Source organism: Corythoichthys intestinalis, chromosome 15 (assembly GCF_030265065.1).
Source record: "Corythoichthys intestinalis isolate RoL2023-P3 chromosome 15, ASM3026506v1, whole genome shotgun sequence".
In the NCBI taxonomy this organism is placed as follows: domain Eukaryota; kingdom Metazoa; phylum Chordata; class Actinopteri; order Syngnathiformes; family Syngnathidae; genus Corythoichthys; species Corythoichthys intestinalis.
The window spans coordinates 21,700,836-21,713,664 of NC_080409.1; the positions used below are offsets into that span (position 1 = coordinate 21,700,836).

The 12,829-nt window shown below is 38.1% G+C and overlaps 1 protein-coding gene across 1 annotated transcript in view; it reads left to right on the forward strand.

The window, feature by feature from the left end:
• Positions 1-2,974: 2,974 nt before the first annotated feature.
• The window catches only part of crybg1a (crystallin beta-gamma domain containing 1a), a 43,999-nt gene continuing 34,144 nt past the window's right edge, over positions 2,975-12,829 (forward strand). Inside the window, exon 1 of the mRNA XM_057858837.1 lies at positions 2,975-3,412. Coding sequence (XP_057714820.1) covers positions 3,084-3,412 — 329 coding nt within the window. The 5' untranslated portion in view covers positions 2,975-3,083. The remainder of the gene's footprint in view (positions 3,413-12,829) is intronic.

The following is a 12,829-nucleotide window of genomic DNA, read 5'->3' on the forward strand; positions in this document are numbered from 1 at the left end:
TTTTTTATGTACAATACTAACTTTTGCTTCCCCCTGTGGCAGAGATCCTCCTCCACGAAAATATGATAACAACAATGACACATATTTTTATATACATATACACACACGCGCACCCCCCCCCCACACACACACACGCAAGCACCCACCCACACACACACTTATATAATCATTTAACCTGTATCTTTTTTTATGTATTTGTCCTCTCTATTCCATATAATGTGTAATTGTACAGATGATTTAATTTTTACTGTCTGATTTATTTCTTTTGAACAATTCAATCTTTCAATGTCCCTTATGACTGATTTCAAGGGCGTAGGTTTGGTCTCAAAATTGGTAAGGACAATATAACAGCATAGCCTGCATGTACACTTTTTGCTTGAAAAGGGACCAAACAGATCATTGAAGGGGGTCGGGGCCACATTTCTCATGAATATGAACCTAATTATTTGGTAGGTGAAATGATCAAAGCAAAATAAATTTATATTGACTTATACGAACTTTTATGTGGATTGGTTCGCCTGATACAACGTTTGATTCAAACCTTTGTTTTCAAAAAATATTAAAGAAACATTTTTAAGCGCAAGTTCCTTTATTAAAAAATTGGGCGCTATCCAAGAATGGGTCCACTTCTGGGGAACACTGGAGCACATGTTCATGTCAGTGTCTCTATGAAGTGGAGCCATTTTTGTGACCTGCACTCTGAAGCCACCGCGTTGCATCACGATAATGCAGATAATGCAAACAATGATCCAAATGATGGAAAGCTTGACTTTGTTGTTCCGTGTGGACTCTGGCTTAACCGCAGTAGTTTTGCAAGTTAGCAAATTCAGACAGATTAATGCTATATTAACTCTGATGCACATCGGACTTTTAGTAGCGCAAATATTGATGTCTTTTTATATTACTTACATTGGCTTGTGCTGGCCCAAAAAAATTCTAATATCCCTCCTCTTCGAATGGGGAATAGGAAGCGGTATGTTGCATTTTTGTCAGCAGGTTGAGTGTGCGTGTGCGTCTATTTAGCTGGAGGAGGGGGCAGATGGGTCTCCTCCATCAGCCAAACAAACATGCGTTTGAGGGGGGAAAAATGGACCGGCACATTCAGGAAGTAAAAAGGGATAAATGTAAGTCTGCACATGATGAAAATAATTCACTCAATAATGGTAGGATCTATTCCCGAAGTCCTCAATTAGCAGACCGCGATCCATGACCGGACCACGGCACACCTTTCTGTGGACCCAGAGCAAATGCCCCCCCCCCCCCCACACAAGGCAAGAAATTAACAGGCTGAAGCAGTCATATCAAGGTTATTGTTAAATCTATGATACAACAACAAATTGCAATGGAGTGCTCACTCAGAGTGCCGTGGGTGTTGGCCAAACATAGGAAGACGTTCTCTGATGGAGAAATAATAAAAGAGTGTATGACTGAAGTGATGGCAACAATGTTCGAAGAAAAAGAAAAGGAGGAAATGACAACAAAAATCAAACAAATCTCACTCTCAGATTCATCAACAACAAAACGCACTGAAGTACTGGCTGGTGATGAGTAAACAGCTTTGTGACGCCCAAATACCATTTCTCTCGTTGAGAAGTGTTTTACAGTTAAAGTTACTTTCAATAATTATTATGTTTGCACCTTAATGGCAGATCTTGTCATTTATGTTCTGTACATGCGAACATGTACTGTACTACTATTTGCACGTTTTCTTTTTTGTCCAGCAGTGTTTTACAGTTACAAAATGTACTGTTAATACTTATTGTTTGCACTTTAATGACAGATCTTGTCAATTATTTAGTGTACATGTGTAAACATTGCACCTGCATGTTTTTGTTTTTTTTTTGGTATTTTTATTTTAAGTCAAGAAAATGTTTTGTTATTTTATTTTATTTTATCAGAATGCGCATTGTATTTTTGTTTGGTCAAAAGAAAACCACCTTTACCACCTTTGACCTGCCTTGACCGACATTAATAAATGGACCCATGCTTGTGTGAAAAAATATATAATTGTGGACCTTCAAGATTTGCAACTGAGGACCCCTGGTCTATTCTATCCACACAACATATGGGAAGACAATCTAAATTACTCATATAACTGAACTCATTATATGATGCAAATAAGGTGGCTTAAAAGTTGGTGGTGACAATTTGAGCATCCTGAAAAGTTGGTCGTGTTATGTCCCTACACCCTAGATTGACTTGGTCAATTATCTTGTAATTTTATTCATTTATCAATGCAAACCAGTCGGTTTAGGTTTGAATAAATCAAGCTTTAATTTATTTGGTGGCATTTCGTGTGGCTAGAGGGCCCAAACATTTATGTACACAATACTACTGTCCGTTTATTGAGAGGAACGACACTCTTCCCCAATATGCCCAGCAGATAGTGCTATTATTCCAACAAACTAAAACCCATTGCACCCTGAGTCTTGAACATTATATTTAAGAATACGGCACCCTTCTCGTAAAGTACGAAATGGAATTTATTTGGAGTAATGTTTTATCGCAGTGAAATAGACTTTTAAAAAATTTTTTAGGGGGGATCCCGCCAGCCAAGGACACCACAGAAATGCAAGCTTTAGCCTATAAACTATTCAAAATTAAAGCCTTGGAGTAAAAAAATATGTGTATGAAATATAATTAGAGGATTATGAAAATTAAATAAATAAATAAAACCGGGTTTAGCCTTTTATGTTGAATTGTTGAAAGAGTTATGATTGTGGACGACGTGCCAAGCATGAAACTTCAAAATAATGGCATATCTGTGAAACATTGCAGTCTCACTTTAGGATTGCGATGCATATAAGTCAATTTCATATGTTGTTATATATTTTGTTTGTATTTTGACAATACAAACGCTTTTTGTCGTGTTGACCCAACGACTTTATACATTGGCGCAGCCTTGGTTTGATCTCTGGATTGTTTTGAAAGCAGCCGGAAGTGCTCCCCTAATCAAAGCAACGAGCGATCACCTGCCAGGTAACCCGCCCCGCAGGTTTGCCTAGTCGATCGCTCCTCCGATAAGGCTAGTAGAGCAACTCGCTTCAAATATTCCTGCTCGATGACGTCTTGTACAATTCAACATGAGTAAGTCTAGCACCTTAAAAGTCAAGAATTTGTTCAAAGTAAGTTCACCTAAGAAAGAGAGCAAGCAGTGTGACTCAATCAAAGATGGAGTAGCCACTGTGTCCAGAGACAAGTCGCGGACTTTAGCGGGAGTCACCGGACCTGTCAGCCCCGGTGACACGGCCGCGATCCCCGGTGATGGCGAGCGCATTTCTCCGAAGGAAAAGAAGGGAAAGCGGTTGTTGTCGTTCAAGCTAAAACGAAAGAAAAGTAAGCAGAAAGAAGACAAAGGAGGCGCAGATGATGACTTGTTCTCCAATGAACTGGACAACATCAGCAGCCGCATGTAAGAATGAAAACTAACATTTACGCCTCGAATGTTGTTGACGAATTAAATGTTTTAATGGAGCTGTAAATGCAACACACTGCTTTAAATGATAATTTATTACACCTAGGTTGATTTTGTATTAGGCCTTATATACTGTTAAAGTTGCTTGTTATGAACTCATATTCAGAACCTTTTTTTTTTTTTTTTTTTTTTTTTAATGGTCAGAGAAACCTCCACGTTTCGAGCATACTTGGCCGATAAAAATTATTCTGATTCTGGAACCGTGGTTGTATTCAACCACATGTTGTGGGTTTAATCCTGAGCTTGTGTAACCATGCCGAAGTGTCCATGAGCAAGATACTGTACCCCCTGTTGTGACTAAGGTGATGAGCAAGTCCCCCTAATCACCCCCCTTCATTTTTTAACACCTGTCCTGTCCTGCTGCTTAGACACAGAGAATGGTAAATCTGAGTGTCTTTTAAGGCAGAAATGGTTATAATGTGTCATATGAGAGTTTGGTGTACTCCCTTGTGGTTGTTCATATTGTGTTGTTTATCTAGAAAATCAGAGGTGGGTAGCGTAATGCATTACATGTACTCTAGGGATGTGACAAAATATCGAAATTGTAACATATCGTGATACTTTGTATCCCAAAAGGTTATCGATATGCTCCTGCAAGATGTCTTTAAAGAGAAAAAAAAAAAAAAAAAAAAAGGAACCAACAAGTTGCTACCAAAATCTTCCACCATAATAGTGTCTCAGTTAACTCTAAGGCTGCCTTGACAGTGCTCGACACCTAATCCATTTAGAATGGGAATGTTCAAAACCAGAGCATTCACAGTCATTCTGTCAGCTTTTCAGGGCATTTATGGGTCACTTGCTGTTCATTTTAGGGCATTTACAGGTCATTTCCTGTTGAGTTTGAGTCACTGCCTATTCATTTGGGTGATTCCCAGCTGTTCATTTTGTGTTGCAGAACAGGAAGTGACCAATAAAATACCCCAAAATAAACAGGAAGTACCTGAAAACCAACAGGTAAATGACCTTAAATGGCCCAAAATTACCTCATTGCCTGGCATTGGCTGCTACTGACGGCCATAGACGTTCAGTGCGTTTGAAGTGGGAGGGATGGCAGCCGAGTTCGAATGGATTGGACATCTACTAGTGATAAACTCATTCAAATTCACAGTAGAAGCTTTTTTTCTGTTTATTAGTTGTTTTTAGAATATCCTAGAATGATTTCCTGACCATGTATCGATAATCGTTGTATCGTCAGATCATCGTTATCGTGAGCTTTGTATCGCAAACAGTATCAAATCGTGAGGTACCAAGAGGTTCCCACTCGTAATGTACTCCGTTACATTTACTTGAGGTACTTTGAGAAAATTGTACTTCTAAGAGTAGTTTTACTCAGCCATACTTTTTACTTTTACTTGATAGATTTGTGAAGAAATACACTTCTCTTACTCTACTTTCGGTTACACAGGAGTCATTACATTTTTCCTCTTTTTTTCCTACGTATTAGATTCCTTTTTTCCCCCAGCTATACCAATTTCACCAATGAGACATCGCAAAATTAATCACATGACTACTATATACCAATCAGACGCAAGCTTGCCGTTCTATGATCACGCCAGCCTGTTCAATCACGTGGCGTCTTTAAAGCACCGTAAAAAATTAAATATTTGACACAGAGCGTTGCCTTCAACATGATTCAAAAGCGTGGATTTTAACCTTTATCGCAGTCTTTATTTGGCACCAATTGACCACGGAAAACCGGAGATATGATCCTTTTAATTTCATAATAGTAACCATGAAGGACCTACAGTATGCACAATTCAAACTAGGAACTATTTTCTCTACTAGAGGGCTTTCATGTTCCCTGGACGAATAATGCTTAATTTCTTTGTTTTTTTTTCTCTTGTCGGAATTAGTATTTCTTTGGCTTAATGTGGTCATGTAATGGATTATTGTACAGTGTCATTGTAACAACAGCTCATATACATAACTGTGCTAAGAAGAAAAAAAACATTTAGGAAAAATAAAAACAAATTTGTAAGCAGTTACTCACAATGTTACTCACTACTTGAGTATTCTTTTCACCAAATACTTTTTTAATTGAACTTCAGTACATTTTTGGATGACTACTTTTACTTGAGTAATATTATTTTGAAGTAACGCTACTCTTACTTGAGTACAATTTTTGTCTACTCTACCCACCTCTGCAGAAAATGCAGTTGGACAGAAAAGGGGTTGGAGGTATTGAATGAAAAATAGAGACCGTGAGAAAAACGACAACAACAGGGAATACTTAGACGAAACATTAATGTATTTATGCTATCTAATTGTAAGTAGCATTGCAATTTTTGAGAAGACACCATTATTGAAGAAACCTGTCTTGCGGGTATGATGCTTTATGATTATGCGTGTATGATGAATTATCATTAAGGCCAACTTCATGCAGCAAGTCAACCAAATTTCATTGTGACATTGTGGCAAACTCATCGACGCACGTGACAGACATGATTAACACTTCCACCTCTTTTACTGGTATGAAAAATCATCCCCAACCAGACAGTTAAACAAGATTTTAATAACAGTACAATTAGTTTTTGCTTTACTTACTTAAAATAGCATCTCCTGTTTGATTACTTTGGAGGGAAAAAAATATATATATTTGTCTCAAAATCTGCTTACCTAAACCTAAACAGACCTCTTTGCGATAAAGCAGAAAAGCCACTTTTCAGGTAATCTATCAGCAGCAGGGCCAGGCCATTTGGGGGTCCTAAGCAAAATAATGCAAAGGGGCCCATATTTTTGCCCCACCATTTCGTCACAGTGTACTGTGAAACCCATACATGCAATCCAATCCATACGTCCATATTTTGTATATTAATCAGATTTTGTTACACTGCATACTTCTCACCCCAAATGATTGTCAGTACTTAGAGTAGATAGCGCCAAACCTTTTTCTAAAAGAGGAAAGAAAGAAGTTAAGGAAGAACTTGTATTTTTTGAAGCTTGTAATCAACTATCAAAACTCACAAAAGTCAAATAAAGCAAACTGTAGTAAACAAAATAGAATATAAATTAAACAATTGCCAAATTGGGGGCCCCCTAGTGGTCAGGGGCCCTAAGCAGCTGCATAGTCTGCGTATAGGCTGGGCCGGCCCTGATCAGCAGTATATGGATATAAAAAGACAAACATGTCAAGATACACAAATCGAAGCATAATTTGCTAGTTTAAAGCTAAAGGCATATCAGAAACACTTCCTGGTATGAGTGGAAAGAGGATTCTGGTGGTGACTGGTCTGGTAACTAAAGCGAAAGATGGAGAAAAATCCCTGCATGACAGCGAAGAAAATGTGACACAACGCCAGAGACTATGCTATAGGTCTGTAGTGCGGCTAATACAATAAAGCGCACACTGCGAGATGAAGGCCTTCATGCCAGAAGTCTTAGGCGCTCCTCACTGCTAATACCAAAGCTCAAGAAAAGTCACCTCCACTTTGCTAAACATCACGAGCCAGTTTCAGTCATACTCTGGGGCTGTTGACCTTCTTTAGGTATAGGGAATCTCCAGCTTTTGCAAAGTACTGTGAGTTCATGTCCCCAACAGGATATCTTGAGTGTCAATATTACGAACATGGCGAAAGCAAAATTTTGGGCCAAAACTGCAACTCTGAAAAATACACATGTAGATAATTCATTATTAATTTAATTAAAAAAAAAAAAAAAAAAAAACATATTTCATTTCATTATTTTCCGATTAGTGCCCTTCAGCTTAGCATTGGTTCGATGACCCTGGAGGCTTGAGAAATTTAGTTTGAAAGGTGCCGATAGATTCTGAAACCCAGTGAGAGGATGTATTCCCAGCGGCAGTGAACGTTTTTTGGCAAACTCTGAACGCGTTCTCTAGCAGAGGTGCTGGCATCGTTTTGTGCTTCTGTGTCAATTTTTATTGGATAAAGAAAACAAAGTATCCTTCAGTGTACACTCAAACATTTACTTATACTGTATGTCATCATGACTAAGATACAAAAACAAATGTGAGAGGTTTTGTGAGTGACTTCCCCCCACCCCCATTCTTTGTTGCGTTGTGCACCTTGATAAACCAACTACAAAAGGACTGTTCAAGCATTCGAAAGGTCTGTGTTTGAACTGTAAATGTTAGTTGATTTTAGGTAAGATTTGCTGATGGCAAAACACTTAATTTGTTTAAAAAGCTAGAATCTGGCATGAATTAACATCAAGCTGCTACATGTTAGTTCCTGTCAAAAAACATTCAAAAGTATAATGTGCCAAATAAGCCACAGATCTTAAATAATTACTTTGAGATTGTGTTGACTCTTCAGACTCAGACAGTGTAATAGCAAAATGTTGTAACTACAGCTGGTCAATGTTTCATACAATGGGGCTGCCTAAGGCAATGTGCACACTAGGACAGTTTTTTTGCCTTGTTATTCGGGCAATATTTTATACCTATCCGCACTACGTTTAAGGTGCGTTTATAAATTCCACGCTCCTGCAAGGGACGCCTGCAATTTATTGCACAGAGCAGCCTCGTGTGTGACCTCATCATCCCCGCAGGTCACCTCTGAACTGTAAGCTTATAATTTTTCGGCGTTGTTCGATATCTTCTCCGAACATATTCAAGTCCATATTGAGCTGTAAAAAGATGAGCGGGAAAGTCGCGTCTGTACCATTCGCCTCTATTGTTTATGATGGCGTAATGCCATACACAAAAATGGCGATGCCGCGCTCCATGATGTAACTTCCGTTGGCTCAGATTATCACACGTGTAGCAGCTACACTAGGCCGGGTATCTGCCATTTAAGAACTTAACTGGCTATCTAGTGTAATGAAATATCTGGACAAGAGATACATTAGTGTAGCCGAAATGCCGTATAGTATAATAAATTGAATGTTTAAGGGCATTACTGTATTTTTCGGACTGTAAGTCGCAATTTTTTTTCATAGTTTGGTTTTAAAATAAATGTCAAATCCACTATCTGCCTGTTAGAACAGACACACAAATATAAAAGATATAAATGTTTATTGAATATCCATCTTAGTCTTTTTTTTACCTGGGAGAATCGTTACAAAAGACAGGCTTTAATTTGTTGTCATTATGCATAAATGCACCAGCATCGTCACAAATGTGATGACACAAAACACATCCAGGAATTGCATCTCCGCATTTCCTCCTCCTCCTGAGTCCTCACAAATAAAACATTAAAAAAATGTGTCTTTTTTCGGGCTCGTGCCTACAAATAAAACATTTGGGGGGGGGCATCGGGCTCGGGCAAGCAAATCAAGTTAATTAATCGAGCTAGGGCCGGGTCGGGCTTTAACTCCCGCGGGCAGGTCGGGCTGGATTTTTTTAGGCTCGATCTAACTTCTAGCGTCATGTAATGGTGGCATACCTTACACCTATTGAGCCTGTTGTTCTCTACTGTATTTTAAATTACCTTTCAAGATAAAATGTGCGACTTATAGTCCAAAAAATACGGTATATGTCCTAGTGTGGCGTGGCTCAGTGGTAAAGTAGTTGTCCCCTAACCCAGAGGTTGTGGGTTCGATTCTTCGCCCTGAAGAACTCGCCTAAGTATCCTTGAGCAAGATACTGAACCCCACGTTGCTCCTGGTGCTGTGTCACCAGTCACCAGTAGGTGAATGGCGAGATAGTGTAAAGTGCTTTGAGCGCCTTGAAAGGTGGAAAAGCGCTATATAAGTGTAACACCATATACACTGTATAAGTATAACACCATTAGTGTATACATTGCCTAAATGTGGAAGACAAAATAGGCTGACTGTTAAAAATCAATTTATATTCCAGGTAAAATGGAAAAAGTTATCCGTTAAGGTTACTGTAAAACGATGTTCATAGGTAGCATAGCTATGTAATAATGTATTTCTTGCTGGTTTTTGTTCTTCACCTCTTCTGTCTGCTTCCTACTTTCCTGTCCCCCATTCTCCGTGACTTTAGTCTACGAAACTGTTAGGTTGGATCCCATAATTTTAAGGGATGTAAAATCAACAGAATATTTTGGAGGTCTTGCATTATTCTGATGGTATACAGTAGCTTTGGAACACAAATTAGTGAGGGAAACTTCCTCCTACGTCCTGGAAAAGTTTTTTGTACTGTAAACTAAATTCCTCACGGCAACTTTAAATTCAAGTTATTTCATGTAAAAGTCATGTGGTAAATGACTCTGCATTAAAAACAGTTCCTGCAGGCTACAAAATGAGATATGATTAAAACAGAAATAGATTTGGGAATTTTTTTTTGTTTTGTTTTTAACTTCACATAATCATTCTCATGCCACTCTATAAGACTACATTTCTTAACTGATCCAGCCATTGGCATATGCTTGTCTCAAAGGCCTTGCTCAGACTGGCAGCGAAAATCAGATTTTAGCCAATCCAGGTTAAAACTAGATGGCTCTTTTGTAGTTTGAAAAGCCACAAAGTACATACATACGATTTTTGCATTACAGATTGAGCAAACCACATACGGGAGGTAGTTTCACATCCCATATGGACAAGCTACATCTCAGTCTGAACAGCTCAGATTGGCTTTGACGGTCCGTGACGTCACTCTACGCTGGATGACGTCTTCGTTGCCACAGTAACCTGTCAGATGGGTCAATAATGTGGCACAGTCTGAACAGGCCGATATCCGATTTGGACACTTGCTAAAAATAGTGAGAACAGCCAGCCATAAAAATCAGATTCGAGGTGGAGTCCGATTGGAATCAGATATACCTGCAGTCTGAACACAGCCAAAGATTAGTCTACATGGCCTTGGATAGCAAACCTCGTAATTTAGGGACTTGATTGATATGCATTTCTTACTGTAATGCTCAGCGACTTTCACCCAACTACTCGAGTAGATAGTCTTTGGGTTCAAGGGTGAGTTTGGGATTTTGATGGGTTATATGTAAACATCTGTTGCACATGTTCTGGAAGAGCATAAAGCCATTGCTAAGCACAGTGAACTTGCAGCAGGTTCAGGAACTCCTGTACACAAGAAATGTTTCCAGAGCTTGAAGCAGCTCCACTGGAATTTTTGTTGCAACATAAAGGTGTAGGCAGTTTTTCTCGGAGGTCTTCAGAATTGTTGGCGCACAGCAATGAAAAGCCTTTTTTTTTCTCCCCATGTATGTATGTATGTATGTATGTACAGTATGTGTTTAAAGACATTTTGGTTTTGGTCTTGAGATTGTAATTATATTTCTGAATATGCTGTATTGTAAAGTGTAGTGTAGGCTTATTAACAGGTCCTGTAACATGTGCTTCCTTAATTTGAAGGTGTGTACATCTTAGTCTTACACGCGGAACAGTAAAGCTTTCAGACAAACATACCTCTGGGCCAGTAAAAGGAGGAGTGTTTTTATTTTCTATACACAGTCCAATTGCGATGAGGCCAGATCATTTTAGTGGCAAGAAAGTTCCTATTGTTAAAGGAATCATGTCAGAATTATCAAGTTTAGAAGTGAGAAAACATATGAAAAGCTCTTCAATCTCATCAAATATTTCTACTTCACATTTTGGAATTCCTTTGGTGTTTCAACCAAAGGAATTATGAAAAACATTTAAAAAAAACAAAAAAATCAGCAACCACTTCATTTGATATGTCGATGAAACTGGGTTTTCCATACTCAAGTCTAGAACCAAAAATGGTTGCAGATTCTCTTAATCATTAAGAGGGCTCATTTCATATTAGAGGGCATTTTATTTCTTATTTGATCTAAAAACTGCATGTCTGCTGTGGTATCATTACAATTTACATTGACATGTGGCTATAAATAATGTATTTTCATAGCCATGTGGAGGAGCTACATTTGAAATTTCAGTAATATAAAAATAAGCTTGGGGAAACCCTGTACTATAAACCATATCCCTTACAATCTTTATTTGCGTGACCTGTCAAAAAGAAGAGCGAGTCCTCCGCTTTTGTTCTTCATCTTGACGTTTGTTGAACATTCATATAGTTACTGACTGTCTCACTAAGGTAGGCTACTTTACAAAATGAATATAACATTTATAAAATCCTATGGCTTAAATGAGAACAAAGAGGTAAAGGAACTGGAACAAATACAGCAGATAGTGTAATATTGCATTGAATATTGTGTCAACTGCAATTGGCATAAATAGATGCTTAAAAAAAAAAAGCTGTACTTATAAATATGCTCCCCTAGTGAACACGTTGGCCAAGTTTCTGCTCTCCTGTTGGTTATTAGTTCCGAGTGAAGGGAAGTAAAGTGGTTGCAGTCTGCGGAGCTTCAGACACACCCAACATCTGGCAAACTGTCATTTTCCAAGCACTCCGAATCACAGTTGCGCTTTCCAAACAAACATTGAGGCCTCATGTTATAGACATATTGCTGCCTGTTTTGCTTGTACCAGAAACAATTCCTAATGTCATATACGATTTTTTGCAGCTGCACATATTGTTTGCTAATTTTATATAATAAAAAAAATACCTCAAAATTAAAATGGAAACAGTTCAAATCTTTGTGGCATTTTTCATTTTAATGGGCAGTTAATTTTTGACCCAAGCCAATAAAAACTCACAAACTGAAACACTGTTATGGACAGAAGCGAATCGGTGTTCCTCTGATGTGTACACTCTTGTCCACTTCATTTTGATATTTTTTATATTATCTTACAATCATATGACCTACAGAGATTTTGTAACCTGATTCTAATGCTAAAGTGTATGCAAAAGATCTACATATATCCTGGTTTAGCAATTGAATTTAAAAATTATTTCGTATATGAACAGTATGTATGTATGTTTGAATTAGTCGATTAGTCGACGCTTCATCCCATTCACCGCCGATGACAGAGGATGCATGACATCGATTAATCGGCTATCATATACTTTTAAGTTTGCAAAAACATGGATGCTGCAAAGGCAGCAGGTGCCAGATGAAGAGTGGGATGGGCCCTCACGGCAAATGAGCAGCAACAAGTCGATTGTCACGGAGGTCACTCAAGGCAGGCTCCTGTTCATTACTTTTGATCTTGAACACATCTTGAACTATTTTAGTGGTGATTCTCCTTCCAAAGCAAGAAATTAAATGACAACTTTCTGCTTTTGACAAGGCATTCAACAATGACGCCATTTTCAAAATGGTCAACAGTAAGAAGAAAAATGCTGTTGAAATATACAGTACTTTAAAACTAATTTTTAAAATAAAAACCATGAGAATTATTCGGGGAAAAATATACAGTATTATAAGTAGGTGAAATTTTATTCGTTTCATTACGTTTTGACTTCCCCTTGTTTATATAAGTAATGTTAATATAATGTATATGTAGTATAATTTAGGTGTTGCACATCAACCCTGATGTTTTGTCAGATCAAAACCAATGATAATCTTGTCATCTTGGAAATTTCACGGCATTCAAACATGATCAATTTGC